This window comes from Podospora pseudopauciseta (genome assembly GCF_035222475.1).
Source record: "Podospora pseudopauciseta strain CBS 411.78 chromosome 5 map unlocalized CBS411.78m_5.2, whole genome shotgun sequence".
Classification (NCBI taxonomy): Eukaryota; Fungi; Ascomycota; class Sordariomycetes; order Sordariales; family Podosporaceae; genus Podospora; species Podospora pseudopauciseta.
In genome coordinates, this window is record NW_026946666.1 from 1,867,207 (window position 1) to 1,886,243 (window position 19,037).

General features: G+C 52.8%; 9 protein-coding genes across 9 annotated transcripts; 5 read left to right on the top strand and 4 right to left on the bottom strand.

The window, feature by feature from the left end:
* Nucleotides 1–181: 181 nt before the first annotated feature.
* On the top strand, nucleotides 182–3,536 carry QC763_504790 (uncharacterized protein). The gene is made up of 2 exons (XM_062913072.1): nucleotides 182–1,703; nucleotides 1,892–3,536. Exons 1-2 carry the CDS (start codon nucleotides 551–553, stop codon nucleotides 2,131–2,133), a joined length of 1,395 nt encoding a protein of 464 aa, XP_062764325.1. The 5' UTR covers nucleotides 182–550; the 3' UTR covers nucleotides 2,134–3,536.
* On the bottom strand, nucleotides 2,237–3,229 carry QC763_504800 (uncharacterized protein; the record flags this gene model as incomplete). The annotated part of the gene is made up of 1 exon (XM_062913073.1): nucleotides 2,237–3,229. The coding sequence occupies one exon, from the start codon at nucleotides 3,227–3,229 to the stop codon at nucleotides 2,237–2,239; it is 993 nt and encodes a 330-aa protein (XP_062764326.1).
* A 314-nt stretch (nucleotides 3,537–3,850) lies between the features above and the next one.
* Nucleotides 3,851–6,037, bottom strand: QC763_0085230 (uncharacterized protein). Its single transcript, XM_062906182.1, has 4 exons — nucleotides 4,771–6,037; nucleotides 4,532–4,704; nucleotides 4,068–4,465; nucleotides 3,851–3,998 (listed from the first exon to the last, which is right to left on the bottom strand). The coding sequence occupies exons 1-4, from the start codon at nucleotides 5,167–5,169 to the stop codon at nucleotides 3,961–3,963; spliced, it is 1,008 nt and encodes a 335-aa protein (XP_062764327.1). The 5' UTR covers nucleotides 5,170–6,037; the 3' UTR covers nucleotides 3,851–3,960.
* Nucleotides 6,038–6,782: 745 nt separating this feature from the next.
* QC763_504820 (uncharacterized protein) lies at nucleotides 6,783–10,434 on the top strand. Its single transcript, XM_062913074.1, has 2 exons — nucleotides 6,783–8,067; nucleotides 8,129–10,434. Exons 1-2 carry the CDS (start codon nucleotides 7,706–7,708, stop codon nucleotides 10,230–10,232), a joined length of 2,466 nt encoding a protein of 821 aa, XP_062764328.1. The 5' UTR covers nucleotides 6,783–7,705; the 3' UTR covers nucleotides 10,233–10,434.
* Nucleotides 10,435–10,502: 68 nt separating this feature from the next.
* On the top strand, nucleotides 10,503–11,620 carry QC763_504830 (uncharacterized protein; the record flags this gene model as incomplete). Its single annotated transcript, XM_062913075.1, has 2 exons — nucleotides 10,503–10,568; nucleotides 10,595–11,620. The coding sequence occupies 2 exons, from the start codon at nucleotides 10,503–10,505 to the stop codon at nucleotides 11,618–11,620; spliced, it is 1,092 nt and encodes a 363-aa protein (XP_062764329.1).
* Nucleotides 11,621–11,866: 246 nt separating this feature from the next.
* QC763_504840 (uncharacterized protein) lies at nucleotides 11,867–12,337 on the top strand (the record flags this gene model as incomplete). The annotated part of the gene is made up of 1 exon (XM_062913076.1): nucleotides 11,867–12,337. One exon carries the CDS (start codon nucleotides 11,867–11,869, stop codon nucleotides 12,335–12,337), a length of 471 nt encoding a protein of 156 aa, XP_062764330.1.
* Nucleotides 12,338–12,424: 87 nt separating this feature from the next.
* QC763_504850 (uncharacterized protein) lies at nucleotides 12,425–13,931 on the bottom strand (the record flags this gene model as incomplete). Its single annotated transcript, XM_062913077.1, has 5 exons — nucleotides 12,425–12,500; nucleotides 12,572–12,645; nucleotides 12,719–13,603; nucleotides 13,764–13,808; nucleotides 13,878–13,931. 5 exons carry the CDS (start codon nucleotides 13,929–13,931, stop codon nucleotides 12,425–12,427), a joined length of 1,134 nt encoding a protein of 377 aa, XP_062764331.1.
* Nucleotides 13,932–14,383: 452 nt separating this feature from the next.
* QC763_504852 (uncharacterized protein) lies at nucleotides 14,384–15,526 on the bottom strand. The gene is made up of 2 exons (XM_062913078.1): nucleotides 14,575–15,526; nucleotides 14,384–14,498 (listed from the first exon to the last, which is right to left on the bottom strand). The coding sequence occupies exons 1-2, from the start codon at nucleotides 15,356–15,358 to the stop codon at nucleotides 14,434–14,436; spliced, it is 849 nt and encodes a 282-aa protein (XP_062764332.1). The 5' UTR covers nucleotides 15,359–15,526; the 3' UTR covers nucleotides 14,384–14,433.
* A 1,224-nt stretch (nucleotides 15,527–16,750) lies between these two features.
* QC763_504857 (uncharacterized protein) lies at nucleotides 16,751–18,637 on the top strand. Its single transcript, XM_062913079.1, has 4 exons — nucleotides 16,751–17,016; nucleotides 17,085–17,204; nucleotides 17,266–17,780; nucleotides 17,844–18,637. Exons 1-4 carry the CDS (start codon nucleotides 16,882–16,884, stop codon nucleotides 18,553–18,555), a joined length of 1,482 nt encoding a protein of 493 aa, XP_062764333.1. The 5' UTR covers nucleotides 16,751–16,881; the 3' UTR covers nucleotides 18,556–18,637.
* Nucleotides 18,638–19,037: the final 400 nt, after the last annotated feature.

Below are 19,037 nucleotides of genomic sequence, written 5' to 3' on the forward strand. Positions count from 1 at the left end.
TGCCAACACATAGATCATAAGTCACCTACTCGTACTCGACATATGGTAATTGGCTTCACAACATATGGAAAGAAAAGAAACCCCAGATTTGTTCCTGTCTTTGTTGGGCGTCTCGATCCTCAAGAGGGCCCAATGTCGCGGTTGTGATTTGCGGGTCTGGGCCGTCAACCTGGAAGTCCGCTGATGACACGATGCTAAGCTATCAATTCGAAGGGGAATACGTGGCTGGATCAATGCATTTCCTCTCTAGAAGCGAGACGTCAACAAGCCCAACATTCCACTTGAGAGCAGTCTCGGTGGTTGTGAAGGTCGATTAAAGACAGGGATGGCGGATCTTGCGGATCAGCGCGGTCATCAGCCGCTCTCTGATTGGCCAACTGAGACCCACCCAACCGGCAGTCAGATTTGGGAAGACCTTTCGAGGTGCAAATTGGAAAGATAACGCGCGTCCAACAGCATCAACTCTGCGGCGACGACATGGCGAATTGCTTCAGCCCAACTCCCTCGCTCATGGCAAGCTGAAGCTTGCTTGGGGGTATGCAGCAAGAAAATGCTGCCAGAACCCAACATCACCTTTACGGTGCCGAGTCTCCACGACGCCCTCGACATCGACTGTCGTGTCTACCACCCCGAGTCACTCGCGCCCACGTCTGATGCCGCCCAATGGAAGAAACACGCCGCCATCTTTGCACATCCCTATGCACCTCTGGGCGGCAGCTTCGATGATCCCGTAGTGGGAATCGTTGCAAGTGCCCTTTTGCGGATGGGCTTCTTGGTTACGACCTTCAATTTCAGAGGGGCTCATGGATCGGCTGGAAAGACTTCCTGGACGGGAAAGGCAGAACAGGCCGACTACAAGTCAGTGATAGGCTTCGTCACCCATTACGTTCATTGCCTGAACCCATATCCGCATATTACTCTCCGACGGTCCCATTCTGAAGTTCGCGAGAACGAGGTCGAACTGGAAGGCAGAGTTGCAGCCAAGATTCAGCTTCAGCCGCCCACTCCTGAGCCAACATTGATGGAAGCAACCCCTCTTTCTGCTGCCAGCACGAAGCCTGTTCTTTTGATGGGCGGTTATTCGTACGGCTCTATGATCACTGCTCAACTACCGGAAATCGAACCGGTTATGGCTTTATTTGAGACACCTGAAAACGGAACGCCGGCTGCTGAGATCCGATTGAGGGCAGAGCATCTCGCCGAGAAGCAGAACACAACTTTGGCTGACCTGCGCGCCGACTTTGTGGACCGCCAGCACGCCGGATCGCCGCGGCGGACTGGGGGGCTCCGTGTTGGCGGCATCGAGGATATTCATAGGCCCCATGAGCCGCGACGTTCACTGTCCGTCGAGCTTGAGGAGAGAATACGGCACGGGATTGAAGAGCTCATGGCCAAAACCAAGAAAGGACCCAAGGCATCCCAACTGACCGAGATTAGGGACGGTGATGGTCCAAATTCCACTCGTGATGCAGCCTGTTCAACCTTGAAGCATGCCGGTACAGATCACCTGCCCCCTATCATAGGACGAACTCAGTATCGACCGGCATATCTTCTGGTGTCACCTCTTCAGGGCATAGTTACAAACTTCATTGCCATGTCGGTCCCTACGCCAATTTCCAGCCTTGCTCGGAAGGCCTGGAATCGGCTCCCAGCCAAGCCTGGCAAAAAACCTGCTATGTCGCCAGAAGCTCCAAAGCCAATTGGTAGGTCCATACTGTATTACTTGTCTTCCTTCCATTTGCATGATGAACATCCTACGTTAACCCAGCTCACTCAAACGCATACAATGCGGATGCTGAAAACGCGTATTATCTACTCCTGACTTCTTCCATCTATTTCTCCTCCATGTCTCAGCTCGCTGTCTGGTTCTGCGCTAACATGCTGTCCCAAGTAGACAACCCGGAGAATAAGTTGACCCAACATGACAGTCTGGTAGTATACGGCGACAACGATGTCTTTACGCCCGTCCGAAAGCTCAGGGCTTGGACTGCCCGGTTGCAGGCGGTACCCAACTCCAAGTTTCGAGGTGTTGAGGTGTACAGTGCAACGCACTTCTGGGCACAAGCGAAGGTCGCCCAAACCTTGCGCGATGCTGTCATCGTGTTTGCCCAGTCTCTGCTCGCTGAAACATGAACCACTGGATCTCATTGACCATCAAGTACAAATGCCAAAAGCCTATCAAAACACGGGAACAGGAACACCACCAAACCCAAACCTCATGCGCCTAGTGCATACTCTACAAACTACGGAGTGCGAAGATTCTGTTGTTCACTGCCTTCTGCGTCACAGGGCACTCATGGCTCAACCACTCCCAAGCATGGGGCACGCCTGGATAGAGATGGAACTCGACGTCCACCTTGCCCGCGAGCAGCTTGGCGCCAAAGGCATTCACCTCGTCTTTGAACAAGTCCAACCCTCCAACATCAAGATAAGTCGGCGGCAACCCAGACAGATCCTCAGCCCTTGCCGGCGCTGCATACACGCTCGCGTCAGGACTACTCACAGTTCTGGCACCGGCACCGCCCAAATAAGCCCGCCAGCCGATTTCGTTCTTTTTGTTTGTCCATGTCAGATACTCGTTCAGCGGATGGTCCTCCCCGATGCGCGTTCTGTCATCGAGCATGGGGTATATCAACACCAGCTTCTTGATGGCGGGCACAAACTTCTTATCGCGAGCCTCGAGTGCCAAGCCAGCGGCCAGACCACCCCCGGCGCTGATTCCCATAACACCAATTCTCTTTGGATCGATGTTCTGTTCTTGTGCATTGTCGCGGAGGAACTCCAAGGCAGCGTAGGCATCTTCCAGCGGTTTTGGGAAAGGGGCCTCGGGAGAGAGCCGATAAGCGGGAGCATAGAAGGTCAGCCTTGTCTCGGCCGCATAGCGGATGATGTCTTTTCTGAAGGATGTAACCGAGCCGGAGACAAAGCCACCTCCATGGAGATAGAGGACGCAAGGACGTCCAGCTGGTGCCGGTGTTGATGAAGATGCTGGGGGGTCGAAGCGGTGGAGTTTGAGCTCAGTGCCGTCGGCCGACTTGTATGAGAGTTCTGTTTCGGCAACTCTGCTTCTCGCCGGGCAGGGGAAGAGGCTCATGACGGTGTTGATCATGAAATCATTCTGCTTGCGGAGTGATTCAGCGTCAGTTGGGACGGGTGGTACATATGATGCATAGGGTGCTATGGCCCTGGCATAGTCGGCGTCAAGACTGAGCTTTTGGTCGGAAGACATGTTGGAGATGTTTGGCTTCTGGAAGAGAAGGTACTTTTCAGAAACAAGAGCGATTTTCATCTCCTACTTTCAACCTATATATGCATATATTCATCTCACCTCCGCGGACCATAACGACGCGTACGAACCGAGACAAAACCGGACCGGGCCGTTTTGCAAGGACCGAGCGTTGGTCTTTCCCTGGGTTTTAGCGCTGCGGAATTCTCAGCATTGGCGACCGTTGGCACACCGTTACAGACGGCTCGTGCTTTAGGGCGAAAGGCAAACTTCAAGTTCCTGAGCACGTTTTGTTCGGAGCATCCCCGGGTCGTGTCTTGGGCCGATGCCCCGAGGGCGACTGCCGGCTGGTCTAGAGCTGGGTGGAAGCTTGCAAGGCATGAGGTCTGAGTGCGATGGAATTTGAGAATGCCGAGGGGGCGCTGTTTGTGCGTTTTACTTGGACTCTTTTCTTGAAACACACCATGAGGCAATGATAATGATTTACGTAAATACCTTTACACTTTGCCGCAGATTTGAGCCAGTCCTTGAAGTGGGTGTCATTTAGGGGCAATGTCGAGTTAGGGTTGTATAGTATCAGAGGCAGGCATCACCAGATCTCTCCTTGTCTCTGAACATCAAGTCAACAAAGCAAAATCACGTTTCATTCTCTCTTCGCCGTTCAACTTTCTAGAACTAATAACTCCCATGATGGTACACCACTCCCTCATCTCCTGCTTCCCCGGGGGAGCCTTTTAGCTGGCAGCAGTCTGGCCGGGCATAGCCTTGATCCCTGTTGTTGAAGACACTCCAGTCAGCTTTTCATCTTCACCAAACATAAAATCATGACAGCAAAACTCACAGTTATCACCGGTATCCTCATTCACAATCTTCTTGATGGTGCACCTGTTCATCGCGGCGACATTCTGCGACTTGAGCGGCCGGCCGTTCTCGCACGCGTTGAACATGCACGAGTGGTCCATGGCTCTCTGGAGGGAGTCGCCCTTCCAGCCGAAGAGGTAGTCGGCGTGGGTGCCGTAGCCCTTGGAGTCGGTGTAGGAGAGGGTGAAGGGGTTGGCGCCGCCAGAGGGCCACATGCTGTTGAACTGAGTCGTGTCCCAGAGGGTCTCGTAGGCGACCTGGGGCATGCGGACGGGGTGGGAGGCGGGGCAGGGGCCGGCATTTTGGAAGGCTTCCTTGCCGGTGTTGTACATGTGTGATTGGTGGTCGGGGGAGTCGACGTTTTTGCCGTCCCAGCAGCTGGTGAGTGGGGGGTTAGCGGTTGGTTAGGTGGGGGAGAAGGGGGGGATAAGGGTGTGGCTTTACGCTGGGAAATGGTGGACTGTCATGATGCCGCCTCTGCAGGGCTTGGTTGGGAAGTCGGAGAGCTCGGGGAAGCGGGTGCCCTTGTTCTCAAGGCATACGAACTTGAGGCCGACGTTGGCGCGGGAGCCGCTGAGGGAGGTGGTGGTTGGGTTGCCGACGACCATGCGGAAGCCCTGTAGTCACACGGTTAGTATTGCTCCCTTCCAGGCTCATGTGGCCGGCAAAGGTCTGGTACTTACGGGCGGGAACGACGTGATCTTGACATTGCCGTTCGAGTTGAAGTCCTGCTGGGTGTAATAGACGGTCATACCACCGTTGATGCCGTTGGGCAGTGCTGTGTTCTGCATGATGGGGACACGCTTGTAGGTGCCGTTGGGGTGCTTGAAGAACATGACGGCGGTCCAGTAGTTGGAAAAGTCCTCGCTAAAGGTGCAGGTCGTGCAAGTTCCCTGCTCACCAATGTCACCGCTCATCGAGGCGTTGAAGGCATCACCACCGACGATTTGGTGAAGATGAGCTGAAGGAAGCGCGCCAGGCTCAACGAGGGGGTCGAGACGTTGGATGGTCAAGGTCGAGCATCCGAAGCGCAACGCAGCTTGGGAGGGCGCGATGAGCGCAGAAAGAGCAAGCCACTTCATGGTTTTTTTTTTCTCCTTGCCTATTGTCTTTGCCGCGAGAAAATAAACACAAGGTGCAGGAGTAGGGACCGTTGCTAGATAGAACAGAGTCAGAAGAACACCGGTATCCGGGGTGCCTCGATGCGGGCATATATACCTACATACACTCGCTCGCCTGGCAAAGCTCTTGCCTCTTTTGCAGTTTCTCTATAGTACATTGGGTTTTTTTGAGCCGTGTCGTGCCGTGATAAGAGGTGCCGTCCTCTGGTATATCCAGGATCGTCTATTAGATGCTAAATTCTGTATTTGCCCGTTCATCTATTTAAAATGCGGGGGTGACAGTGCCCTTGACCCTTGACAACCGCGCCGGCAATTCAACCCATACCAATCAACGACGCCTCAACTCCCAGAAACATTATCCGGGTTCCGAGCCTGGAGGTGTGTTCATCACTCCGCTGGCCAGTGAAGTGAGTGATGGAAAGGGTGTTGAAGCCCAATTTGATCTACCACGTTGCTGTCGTCGGCTTTTGCCATGGCACAGACAACTCCTTTTTGGGCGACTAACATCTGCCGGTGGTGTTGCCTTTCAAGGAAGAGGTCTTGTTACAGCAGCTCCGGACCAACCGAGAGCCGTGGCGGACGAGATGTGTATATTTTCTTTGATCATGCTGTTTGTTTCGATTGGTTGTCGTTTCCTGCGTGTCGCTACCGTGATCATGATCCGGAACGGCTGCCAAGCTTTTCCCTGAACCCAGATACTGGGCAGGTTTTTGTGTCGTGGTCGGCAAAAGCAGAGATGGGTTTATGGGGGCTTTAAGCTTTTTGCTTGATCAGCGTGGCTGTTGGCCTGCAGAGTAATACGGCCAGACCGTTGAGCGATCTTTTTACCGATGGATCTTGGCTGGACTCGACAAGATGCATGCAATCTCGCCATAGTTGTTTAATTGTAATTCGTTGTGCTTTGGCACCCGATTGGCAGGTAGGTAAGGTAGGCACTCTTTCTCTTCAAGGCTGGCGGCTTCTTTGTTCATCAACCTTTCTTACGGTAAACAAGACCAACCATGTTGCCCCCGTGAGAGTGCACGGTCCAAACAAGTTGTGTTTTGTTTTGTTTTTGTTATAGTCAGGGGTTCAGGGGTTCAGGGGTAACAATAGCATCATGTACTTGTAAAGTTGTACATGCTCTCAAGACGATGGGTTGACGGTAAATCAGGCCTACTTGCCTCTAGACATGGATGAGTAGGGCTTGAGGTTTGCATTTTTGCTCTGGATAAAGTCCAGCCTTCGCTGCTTCGATGCATTTCACAAGTCGCAACCGATCGATATTCGATGCCTTAACACATGTGAAAACTGCAAAGACCTTCCAACACTCACCGATATCAATCATTGATTCCAAGTGTGTCTGTCATACGGTCAACACACGTTGTGGGGGCGAATCAGAGCAATTTTCAAGGCAGATGCCGGCTGGCAGACTGTTGACTGGATTGATTGTTAAGCACCCAATTGATCACATTTGAAAACGGAATTATTCAAGCTGGAATCAGCAAAACTAAGACAGATACGGCCAACAATTCCTGACTCTGTTCGTGGCAGGCAAAACAGGTGGAGAGGAAGAGGGGACTCACCAGCGATAAGATATGGATTATGGAAATGTTGGAAGGCGGGGAGATAAGCAACTTTTTTGACATCGTGACAGGAGCGGGCGGTCAAGAAGTGGGAGAGGAGACCCCGCATTGCACCGCACCCCGGTTTCTTTGCCCATTTCGGACCTTATCTCTTCACTTGGTGCTCGAATTATCGAATGGTCTAGTCACAAGTTCACGACACCGATAGGACATGTTTCCCCGTGTCTTTTTCTTTTCCACACCGATCCGGGCATCGCTGGGGCCGAGTGACGTTGGTTTGGGAAGCTGGATGCCGAGCGAGCGCAACCGAGCTCGGATTTCGGGCCTGCGATATGGGCTTTGGTGATGCTGTCTCCAACGACCCCACTGCCAACGACATTCCCGGATGACACCCAGGACTCACGTCAGATACCACCTCAGGCAGTCAACGGTGTATCTTCAATGCTATCGAGTGTTTATTTGTCGAATAATGATTTCTTTCTCCGTTCTGTCGGCCGAGTATGCTAATTGCCGGGGCAGAGGTTCATGTGGATTGCCACGCTGGATCGCGACTTTAGTGAAAGGCTTCTTTGCGTAGCCAGGTCGCTAACGTGGGGTTGGGACCAACCGTCGCTATGCAGTCAGCCACTCAACGGTGAGCATCCTTGATGTGCGGGGCTATGTTCCCGCAGCAGGGGTCTTTGAAGGCTGCCAACCACCATGCTTCCATTGCAGGATTCCGGGTGGATGGTAAGGGACGATATCTGGGAGAGCTCCGATAAGAGCTTCAGTCAATTGGGGTTACGATGGATATGGCCATGACGGATCTGGGTGGGAGAGGGTGAGAAAGATATCATAAAAGGCGTCTTCCCCGGTCGTGACCAGCATGAAATTTTGTCCCTAGACCTTCAAGCTCCTTTCAGTCTTTCTGCCCACTGGAGAAAGCATCAATCATGGGCTTCTTCGACAGCCTGAGCCCTCGGGCCGTGGCTACCTCTGCCCTCCTCCTCACCTCCTTCGCCCAAGATGCCCTCGCTCGCCCCAACCCCGACCCCAAGGCTCCTTGGGTGAAGAACACTGGCTTGGGCAAGAAGAAGATGGCCAACCACCTCAAGCGTGCCATCATGGGCGACAGGAGAGCTATCGAGACGCCCTTCTGCTCCGAGACATTGGCCACCGAGATCAAGGCCCCCAAGCCGAACGTTTGGGGCCCTCTGGTGGACGTCGAGGTTGCTTCTGTTGTTGAGTGGCTTTTCGCCCAGGCCGATCTCAACCTGACCGTCACGGAAGAAGCGGGTGGATGGGATAACACCATGTAAGAACCGACTGCGCTACAGCAAGCTGGTGGTGGTTCGTACTGACACATATCTGCGCAGTCAACTTGTCGAAGCCATGTGGCCAAACAAGACTGATGTTCTTGCCTTCGTGGATGGCGATGGCCCTGCGCCGACCAAGTACGCCCACGTCGTTCTCAACAACCGTGCGACGGAAACCCCCCATTACGCTGATATCATCGTTGGACCCTTGCCCCTTGACAATGCTACTGCCAAGTGGGAGCCCCTCGAGTATCCCTACACGAAGCAGAACGGTGGCAAGGTGCGCAACCTCGATGCCGATTCCGACCGCCTCTACTCGGAGTGGCTCTTCAAGATCGGTGCCTCCGTCGCCGACATCACGCTCGATCTGTGGAACGGCACGGCCATGGGCTTGGAGAACGACACCCTCTCCATCTGGGGCATTGACCCTCTCTGGCAGGATGACGGCGAAATCATTCGCTGGGACACCTTCTGGAACATCCCTACTGGTGACTTTGATGACATGACTCTCTTTCCCCTTGGCCTCTACTTCAGCAGCGAAGTCAGCGGCAGAGACCCCAGCAAGTGGGAGCTTCGTGGGTGGCTGTACAACAGCGTTTTCTATGCCACTACTGAGGAGTTCCGTGCTGCCTACTGGTCTGAGGACTTCGTCAAGAACGGGCCCAACGTCGATGGCGACTGGGCTAGAACTGACAAGAACGGAGAAACCCCTGAGATGGACAAGGCCCAGGGCCCCGTCATTGTTGCTCCCGCTGGCGCTCGTTTTGCCGTTGACCACAAGGAGAAGTACGTCGAGTGGATGGACTGGAGCTTCTATGTCGGCTTCAACCGCGACACTGGTCCTGGTCTTTTCGACATCCGCTACAAGGGCGAGAGACTCGTCTATGAGCTGTCCCTCCAGGAGGCTTTGGCTCACTATGCTGGCAACGACCCCATGAACTCCGGCACCGCTTACCTCGACAGCTTCTACGGCTTCGGTCCTTACACTTTTGAGCTTGTCAAGGGATACGACTGCCCTGCCTACGCCACTTATATGAACACCTCGTTCTACGTCAATGAGGAGACTCGCACCCACATCGACAGTCTCTGCTTGTTCGAGTACGTGGCCGACTACCCGATGCAGAGACACACCACCTCGGACTACGTCTCGGTCACCAAGAACACCTACTTTGTGATCAGATCCATTGCCACCATTGGTAACTACGATTACCAGCAGTCCTTCTCCTTCTTCATGGATGGTTCTTTCGCCGTCGAGGTTCGCGCTTCTGGCTACATCCAAAGCGCCTACTTTGCTGGCAATGAGGACTACGGCTTCAAGATCCACGACAACCTCAGTGGTTCCATGCACGATCACGTTCTCAACTTCAAGGCCGATTTCGATGTTCTGGGCACCAACAACTCCATCGAGCTCATGAGCATGGTCCCAGTTTCCAGGTCCTACCCCTGGTCCGCTGGGAAGGTCCGCAACACCATGGCCCTTGAGCGCAAGTTCATCGAGACCGAGGATGAGTCCCGCTTCAACTGGGGCCCCAACTCGGCCACTCAGGTCTTGATCGTCAACGAGAACGAGAGGAACAAGCACGGCGAGATGCGCGGCTACCGTGTGCTCCCTTACATGGGCACTGCTCACTTGACTGTACAGAACAGCACCAACTTGGGCGTCGCTGCTCAGTGGGCCAACCACGACGTTCAGATCACCAAGTACAAGGATTCTGAGCAGAAGGCTTACCACGCCTTCAACACGCAGGATGTCCATGATCCTCCCGTCAACTTTGACAAGTACTTTGATGGAGAATCCGTCCGCAACGAGGACATTGTCCTGTGGCTGAACCTGGGCATGCACCACGTCCCCCACACGGGTGATCTCCCCAACACGGTGCAGACCACTGCCCACTCAGGCATCCAGTTCATGCCGTCCAACTACTTTAACATTGACCAGAGCAGACGTACTGTCAACCAGGTCCGCATCAACTACTTCAACGGCAGCGCCGAGGTGGAGGAGTTTGGCCAGTTCAAGGCCGGCAGCTCCGAGAGCACTTGCAGCACCTGCAAGCTCAACTACACTCCTCTGGAGCCCGAGCACCAGGGCTATAAGGGCGATGTTGTCATTCGCAAGTTCCCCTTTGACCCCAACAACCCGTTCTATGCCACTTCTGGCATCTAAGATGGGAGTGATGATCTGACATGATTATGATTTATGTGGGGATGAATGCCAGGGAGGTTGGTAGTTGATAGACATACCTTATGATCAGATGTAGATGGCAGGCATGTTCAGGGCATGATGTAATGTGGTGGATTGTGTTTGTATGCTTTGGATAGTGTTTTGATGAATACAAATGAAGAAGAATTTGGATATCTGTATCATGTGTCTTGGGCTGCTTTGTGAAAAGTGAGGAAATACCTTGACTCCGGTGTGGTAGCTGCAAAAAAGGTTATGTACTTGAGATGTAGATCTCGCAATTGCATAAAGCGCACAATTCCAACTTATGCAATGCGCCCGGGCCATATCTCGGGCTGACACCCCACACAGCACTTGGGCACCACCTGTTCAACCTCAGCTCACTCGTGACTCCCGCCCTCAACTGCTCAGATACACAAACGCAAATTATTCCGAAGCTAAAACCGTTATCCATCACACCACCATTTACCTGCTCAATTTCACCATCGTTTACCTCAGCCATGACCCAGATCACTCGCCATCATAGCTTCCCCACCCGCGCACCTTCCAGTCAAGCCACGGGTGTTGAAGATTTGATCCAAGTCGAGCCTATGCCTATCGGAGATGACCCGCTTCCTCCTTACTCTCTCAACAATGATCACCCATCTTCCCGTGACACTGCCCTGCCTCGGTCCGACCCAAAAGCCCCTCAAGTGTCCGTCCAGCCACCACGAGAAGAGGTCTACAACGGTCCACCCCGGCTGCATATCCTCGCGGCTGCCTGGGGAGGCGTCATTGTGACGCCTACTATCAAGTCTCTCATCCGGACCAGTCCTCCACCTCCTCATGGCGTTGGCTGTCAGATTCTACAGCTCGAGATGTGCAATATGCACAGTCTCCTCCAGCCAGACCCAGCTTCAGGCACCTACAAGGTTTTGAGTCTCGTATACCGATACGATGGCGACGAATATCCGACCGTTATGAATCTGCCCGAAACGATTCGCCCATCCCTTATCACCATCGCCAAACCCTCTGCCGTATCGCAACTCGGTGGTGCCAACCTTGGCAACGGTGGCTACCGAGCTACCATAACACAGCCGTGGCGGTCCATCACCTCATCCTCGTCTTCATCAGGTCCGAAGGTGGAGATTCTGGCTGTCTTTTACGGCAAGAAGCGCATCGAACATCCGGCCGTGCTGGAGGAGCTAGCAAACTACTTTGAGGGCCGTACGAGGCAGATACGGATGACCAACACATTCTTCCGCGGCGACACGTGGCCGTACACGATAAAATCCTGGACCGTGTACTTTCGCTTTGTGGGTTCCAGGGCGGGCGTGCAGGTGGTTACGGGGTGGGAAAACCAGGCTCTTGAGCAACCGTGGACTCGAGACTGATGACACTATCCCACCCCACAGATGGAGTTGATGCCTTGTGCATCCGGCAGTAATGGGTAGGTTTGCTTGTTTGTGTCACTGGGCTTCGATTTGTGTCAAGACTTCTTGGAGAGGATGACGTGGGTAGGGGCAAACATGTCATACCTCTCTCTACCCGTTTGATTCCAGCGGTATAAGTGGATTGAATACTTGGAAACATGGATGAATGATTTCTTGAGAAGCCAGTCTCACACGTAATCTGGCAGGATGGCATTATCAGTGTTCACTTTGGTTTTGTTGTTTCTCTTTTCCAGTCAGGCAAACGCACAGCATAGGAGATGGGAGCCATCGACGTTTTACAAAGCCACCCGTCCACTGCTTACTATCCCGTATTATAACAAGACCTACGCTTGCTTTCTGGCGACAGCAGAGGCAACAACAACATCAACAAAAATACCAGCAACAAGAGTCTCGATCATTCCCATCGATCCGATCTGGACAACCCTTCCGATTGCGAGCTTGACAGGTGATCCTTTTTGCATCAACGAAGCGGTACCTCATGAAGGGATCGGGAATCATTGCGTTTGTCAGAACGGGGAGACTTTGAGCGTTATTCCGTTCGCGACGGGGGGTAATATTTCGGATTATCAACCCTGCGCCTACACGACCGTCTACCCGGATACAGCGACATCAACCCTCAGCCAGACTCATATCACTTGTACAATGAGAATTCTCTAGATGAAGGATGGCGAGGGGAGGATTATTGGGGATTGGGAATCTGTACTATTATTCTTTTCTTTCATGTTCACATCAGAAAAACATAGTCTACAGATGATAATCTCTCTGGCTGGTCACCTTTGGCCCTCTTCGGCCCCACACCTCCTCGATGTTCATGTCTTCCCTGCCGCTGTGTTGGTCTGTTAGCAACCGTCTTTCTATTTATCTGACCGCCATGAAGGGAAAGAGACTTACTCATCCTTGAGGTTTATATACGGCTCCGTTACCCCTTTTGCCGTGTCGGGGTTTCTGAAGATGACGTTTTTGGTCTGTTATAATCGCTTTTGCGTCAGTCACATGCTCCCACATTTTTCCTTTTTTGCTGTGTCGAAAAAGACTCACCAGCCCCAAAGTAAGATGAATCCCAGCCGGCGCAACCGCCAACTGTTCCTCCGCCTCTTCCCCCCTGACCAAAGCAGTGATGTTCCTCGCAGCAACACCAGCCTGCACCATCCCCGGCTTTGCGGCCTTGTGAGCCCCGCAGTCGTTGATATCACCCACGGCGAAGAGGTTTTCCCACGGGCCACCGTCGATCTGCATTGTTGGTTTGACTTTGACGAATCCATTCTTTTTGTTGATCACACCATTTCCAAGTGAGCATCGCAACCACTGGTTATTTGGCGTTTGGCCCGTCGCGGTGATGACGAAATCAGCGGTTAGGGTCCGCCCGTCTTGGAGGTGGACGTCTATTGGTTGAGCTGTGAGGGGGAAGCCACGCTCGGGGATGGCGACCCTGCTTTCGGTGATGAGGTTGACGCCTAATTCAGCAAAGCGAGACTTGATTAAGTCGGAGAGGGACGGGTGGTAGGCTGGCATTAAGTTATGTCGGGAGTGAATCAGGGTTATGGGTTTGTGGGGGTAGATTTCTTTGAGATCGCACGCCATCTGGACTCCTACTGCGCCGCCGCCGATGATGATGATGGAGGGGGCGGTGCGGAGGGAGGATTGGTAGGATTGGAGGAAGGTGATGGCGCGGGGTTTGGTGTTGTGGGGGATCGTGCCGGGGGGAGAGAGGTTGGTGCCGGTGGCGGCGATGAGGTGGGTGAAGGGGACGGTGGTGGAGCCTTGAAAGGGGGTGTCGATGTGGAGGGTGGAGGTGGTGGGGGAGAGGGAGAGGGCTTTGGCTTGGATGACCTGGTGGCGGGAGGGGTCGGGGGAGAGGGAGAAGGTGGTGGTGTAGGGGATTAGGCATTTGTGTTCGTGAGAGGGGAGGATGGCGAAGCGAGGCTGGGAGGGAGGGTTAGCTGGGGAGAGGAAAGGGGGTGGGAATGGGTGAGGCACGTACAAAGGCGAATAGATGGTGGAAGTGGGTGTGGGGTTCGATGAGGAGGACCTTTAGAAATGTTAGTAATAGGATCGTCGCAACTAGAGATAGGGTTGTCCTTACACGGTGAGAGGAGGGAAGGAGTTTGGCTAGTTCTTTTGCCGTTGCCTGTCAAAACAAAAGGGGGAAGTCAGCGATGGTGCCCCTGAATGGACCCTAACCCTGAACAAAACTGACCACTCCGACGTAGGAGCCGCCGACAACGACAACATTCTTAAACGCTTGTGTCATGTTTGCTGTGCTTTATTTCAAATTCTTGATTGTTTTCTCGACTTTGTAAGAGAAAAAAGCTGACGATCTGTGCGATGTTGTTTCAGGATGTGGCTGTGGATTTGATGGAAGTGGTCCTGGGAAGCTGTGGGCTAATCTGATTGCATCTTTTAGTCTGAAAGTTGGGACAGTCGCGAGGAAGTATCAATTTTATGGAAACGAGCTCAAGCCAGGATTCTACTCTATTATTGAAATACGGCCTGCGCTTTCAAGCATTGATCCCTTCCTTCAAGTCTCATGATGGACTGCGGCAAACAAGGGTGGGGACCGGCTTCGGCTTCGGGTTTTTCATGGGTTAACTATTCACCGCAACAAAGTCCTCCAGTCAACGTTTGTTACTCATAACTAGCAACTGAGTCAAGATTTTGCAACTACATTCTTGTAAAATAGCTGCCGTTCCATCAGACGTCCCTCCTTGACTCATGGACCCATTATGTTGCCCGGCCCCCCGCTGACAGGAGACTCAGCGGCCGCCATTCCTGTGGTGTTCTGGATTGTGGTAAATGTTTTCCTCACTGGCCCCTTCGACTGAAACGTATGTGTTAGGAATGTCCTCGAGTCATTGTAGTCATTGCAGGATTAAGGAGGTTGGGGGGGCACCTACGTGGTATTCCCTTTTGGGTGTGCGGCCGAAACTTCTTCCTGATTATCTGCTCGGCAATCGAGATGTCCTTCATGGCTTGATCCTTTTTGAACTTCTCAAACTCCTCCTCTTCAGTGCAGTTGTTGTTTTGGCCCTGCTCACTTTCAACGTCCTCCTCAACGTGGTAACCCTCGTGTCTCACGGATCCGTACGCGTTAGCGATGCTAACGAATTGAGCCGGCTTGGGACTCGGCCTGTGGCGATAGTGATTGATCTGGTTCTCACAGACTATGGTAGGATCCCGGTGTCCTCCGCATGAGGGTGAGCCGTTGCAGTAGGTGTCCCAACCAAAGACAAACGATTGAGACCTCTCTGGCATGTAATAGATATGGCCTGCGGGGGAGGGGGCTCTGTAGTCATCCATACCCTCAATCATCTTTTTGGCGGCCTGGTTGAGCATGGCGGCTGAGCAGGCCTTTTGATAATATCCCAGGTTGCAGAGCCAGCCCACGACGTTCTCTCCATCTGGATGGTCTGTTTTGCAAATGGCCTTGCCGCCCAATTCCCAAATGAGGTAACGATCGTCGCACCAGTCTTGGAGGCATCTGTGAACATGGCGGACCCTGGTGAGGTTGATGTGATGTCCAGAGTGAACTGGATTCCATGAGGGAAAGGACTGGACCTTTGGGTCATCGGCAGGTCTGGGCACCGATGGAGGCAACGGATCATCTGGGGAGGCAGTAACTCCTCCAAAGAGAGATGTAACCGCGACTAAAAGCCATGAACCAGACAAGGAGTACTTCATTGAGACGCGGTCGTGAGAGTGATGTGGTGTTTTGAGCGAGGGAAAATAATCCAGTTCAAAAGTAGCACGGAAGGAAAAAGCTTTTCTCGACGGTATTAGAGTTTCGAATTCAGACCAGGTGTCCTGATCCGAGAGCACAATCTGTGATAGCTTAAGGTGTGGTCACGCCGCCATGGCTTTTATGTGTATCGGTTTTTAGCTGATAAAGTTGACGCCGTTGGACTCATGCCGTATATCATGGCTTGCGTGCTTTTTGCAGGCCGGGAGGCACGACTTGGGCTTTTCTACCTTCTCTTCTTTTCTTTCTCCCAACTCCCGGTGTTCAACTGCGAGTTGGCCAGTCTTGCAACATTACTGCTCCCGCTTGACTTGACGGCTTCGACAAATCCCAAACATGAAGCTGTGGGTAGTGTGGTTCGGTATCCTCTGCAGCACTCTTGCAGGCGCAGCTCCCAGCTCACTGCAGACTCGGCTCGTCACTCGACAAAATCCGCCTGCGACCCAGCCAGCTGGGCCTCCCAAGGCTAAGCAGCCCCTCAAGAGCAGATGCAATAACGAGTGCCTGGAAAAGACCTATGTTCAAGTTGGGTGTTCTCACGCTCATGACTGGATGTGTCTTTGTGTGTATGTGATCAACACATCTATCAAGCATCGATTCAAAGCTTACAACTTACCAACCCTTAGTGAATTTGATGGGGGACAATGGGACATCGCGAACGCTGTTCAGCAATGCTTTCTAGACAATTGCTTGGATGCCGAAGACAGGTAAGCCCCTGACTATTTCCGCCATGAATCGACCAAAAGCTGATGCATTTCTAGGATGTCCTGGCGAGGGATCACCAACAGTCATTGTGGACGGGACATGAAGTCTCTATCGAAGCTCGACGTGTGGGGAATTCTGAGAAGTAAGCAAGAAAGCGAAATGGACGAATAGATGGAGATAACTAGAAACCTGAAATAGAGAATCATGGGTGGAATGCATTAATACCTAGTAAATTCTTTGTTTTTCTTCACCAGTGGTGTATTCTTCCCCTGCACCACTTCCAGTAGCCGTTGCCCCTGAGTAGCCTACCTCCAGGTTGCCTGCATGTATGTGAAGCTTCAGAGAACTGAGATTCATGTTCCTGTTCCTGTTTCTGCTCCTGTTTCTGCTCCTGTTTCTGTTGAACTGTCTAGGTTCAATGAGTTCCGCTTGTGGATCTCCAGGCCAACCGGCGGCAGCTGCTGAACGAAAATGGTGAAGCACTCGGTTGGAGCCGTTTTAGCGGTGACTTCCTCTTCGTATCTCACGAGGCGTCGATTTTCCTCTTCATGGTGGCATTACGGGCCCGGGGTGGCGGCATGAAGCGAAAAGTTTAGATCACCGCACCCGAGGACTTATCCGGCCGGGCAGTCACACGGTGCTTTACTTCTCTGACTTCCTTTCCCATCTTTTTCTTCTGTTCCCATCCTCGCCTCTTCTGATCTGGCCTGACCAAGGCAACAGCCTCCTATCGTACTCGCCGATCATTCTCTCGACTACGATGCTGGCCTCCCTGTTGGTGGCGGCGGGCTTCTCAGCATCAGCTGTGGCAGCCCCGTCAGCTTTGTATCCTCAGACAAAATGCATGGATGTTGCCAGCAAGATCCAAAAGGCCATTCGCCATGGATTTCCTCACGTAGGTTGTCCTCCAGAATATGAGCCCGGATCCATGATGTGCTAAGTTTGGTGATATGTGACGCGCAGTTTGTGACTGTCGATGAGAATCGAAATTGCAAACCTCAATATCGGCTTAACAGGGGCGAGTGCTGGGATCACATGAGCCCCGACAACAATTGCAAGGCCTACTGTGAAACAAGCCATGGGGTGAGTGCTGCCGCCGCATCACGTCTTCTCTCCTCGCCCCTGACTAACTGTTTGCCACAAGTGGTATTGGGGCCACCCGCGGGTCCTGGGCGTTCGGAGCTGGCACAACCCATGTCAACGAAGCGATAGTTGCGGGATCTCTGTGAGTCTCGGTGGCCCAGTCGGCGAAGCAACGACCGTCATGATCAAGGACGAATCTTCCACTGGAAACAGCACCACTTACAAGGATGGAATATCATGGGGCGATACATGGACTGTTGCGGATACCTTCAACTTCGGGGTAACCGGCACAGCCGGTGTCGGTCTGTCTAATATACCGCTGTTTGATGGGGTTCCAATCATGGGAAAGGCCGGTGTGGACATGACATCGGGTTATACACACAGCGACGGCCAAAGATTCGAGCAAAGCCGAAAGCGGAGTGTGGATTGGGAGAGTAATGTCAAGTCTTCTCAGTCGTATGGGATCACGAGGACACGGCAAAGATCTCTTTCATACTCTACAACCGGTAGTTGGTCAAAAGACGTCTGGGCCAATGACTATTGTGGCAGCTGGTTTGCGGTGCCGCTCTTGGGGATGTAAGCCCGACCATGCCATCTTGCTTCCACGCCGAGAGATTGTGTGCTAATGTTTGAGCGTAGGAGTTGTGGCAGAGCAGCGATGGGCGACTTGGTGAAGAATTCTCTCAATAACCACACTCGATGCAATCTCGACAAGTTTGGATCGTTCGACGTGTGTGCCTCGTATGGGTTCAAGCACGAGACGGTTCCCGATGAATCTCGCACCAGGACGGTATTTGTGCTGCGCGACTGCAAGCGAGGTTTTATCCTCCCTGGCGAGTGGCAGCAACATGAGTTTGCCTACAGCACCATTTCGTCCATGCCTGAGTACTACAGGGACCACATCTCGAGATGGGGCATCAGAAACCTAGACGAGAAGCCCGAGGACGATGAATGGGTGTTCCAGAGACAGATGGACCAGAAGCTCCACAAGTTCACAAAGACCATTGGCGTTACCGACTACAACTTCAAGTACTGCGGAGAGGGCGAGTACTGCGTCCAACTGAAGTTGACCAAGGATCGGTGCTATGATATCCCGCGTGGCTATGTCAGTATGCCCGATGAAAGCCCCAAATCAGCCCACGTTGTTTCGGCCACCGTCATGCCCGGCCATTGCTGTGTGCTTTTCTCCAGACACCAATGTCTTGGACAGGCACAGCGTCTGCTCCCCGGAGATACGAAGCTGGAAGAGGTTGCGTATGAGGGTCTCGCCCACAGTGTTGTCTGCAATGTGAGTGACTATTGCCGCTCTCAGACAGACGAAGGTTATGGCAGCGCCAGCGAGGATGACTAGGGGTGTTAGCCGTGGCTTTCCATAATTGATTGGGACGGCAAACTTCTTCGGATACCCTCGGAGTAATGAGAAGGAGTTAGATTGGAGTAGATGGGAGGACCTGTGAGCTCGTTTGCTAGGTATGTTGCTAGATAGGCAATACATTCCAGGAGTCTATTGATGAGGTAATCGTGGCCAAATTACTACATATCAACATATATCATATTCTAATGCCAACTCGCTGTTGCTCAGGAAAACCCAACCATCCGTGACGTAGAGGCCTGAGGTCCAGACCTGTGTGAGTTTGTTTAGCATGCACTGGATTGTACATTTTCTTTGTCAGCCCAGAAGCAGGCCGCTTCCGCCAGTGCGATGATAACGCACCACAATCGAAAGTTCATGCTCGCGATCAGCAGTGATTCCTGCGATTCGTTAACCACTTCGTATCAGGGCGAAGACAACACGCACACATCCATATCTCGCCGGAGAAGACAGATCTAGCA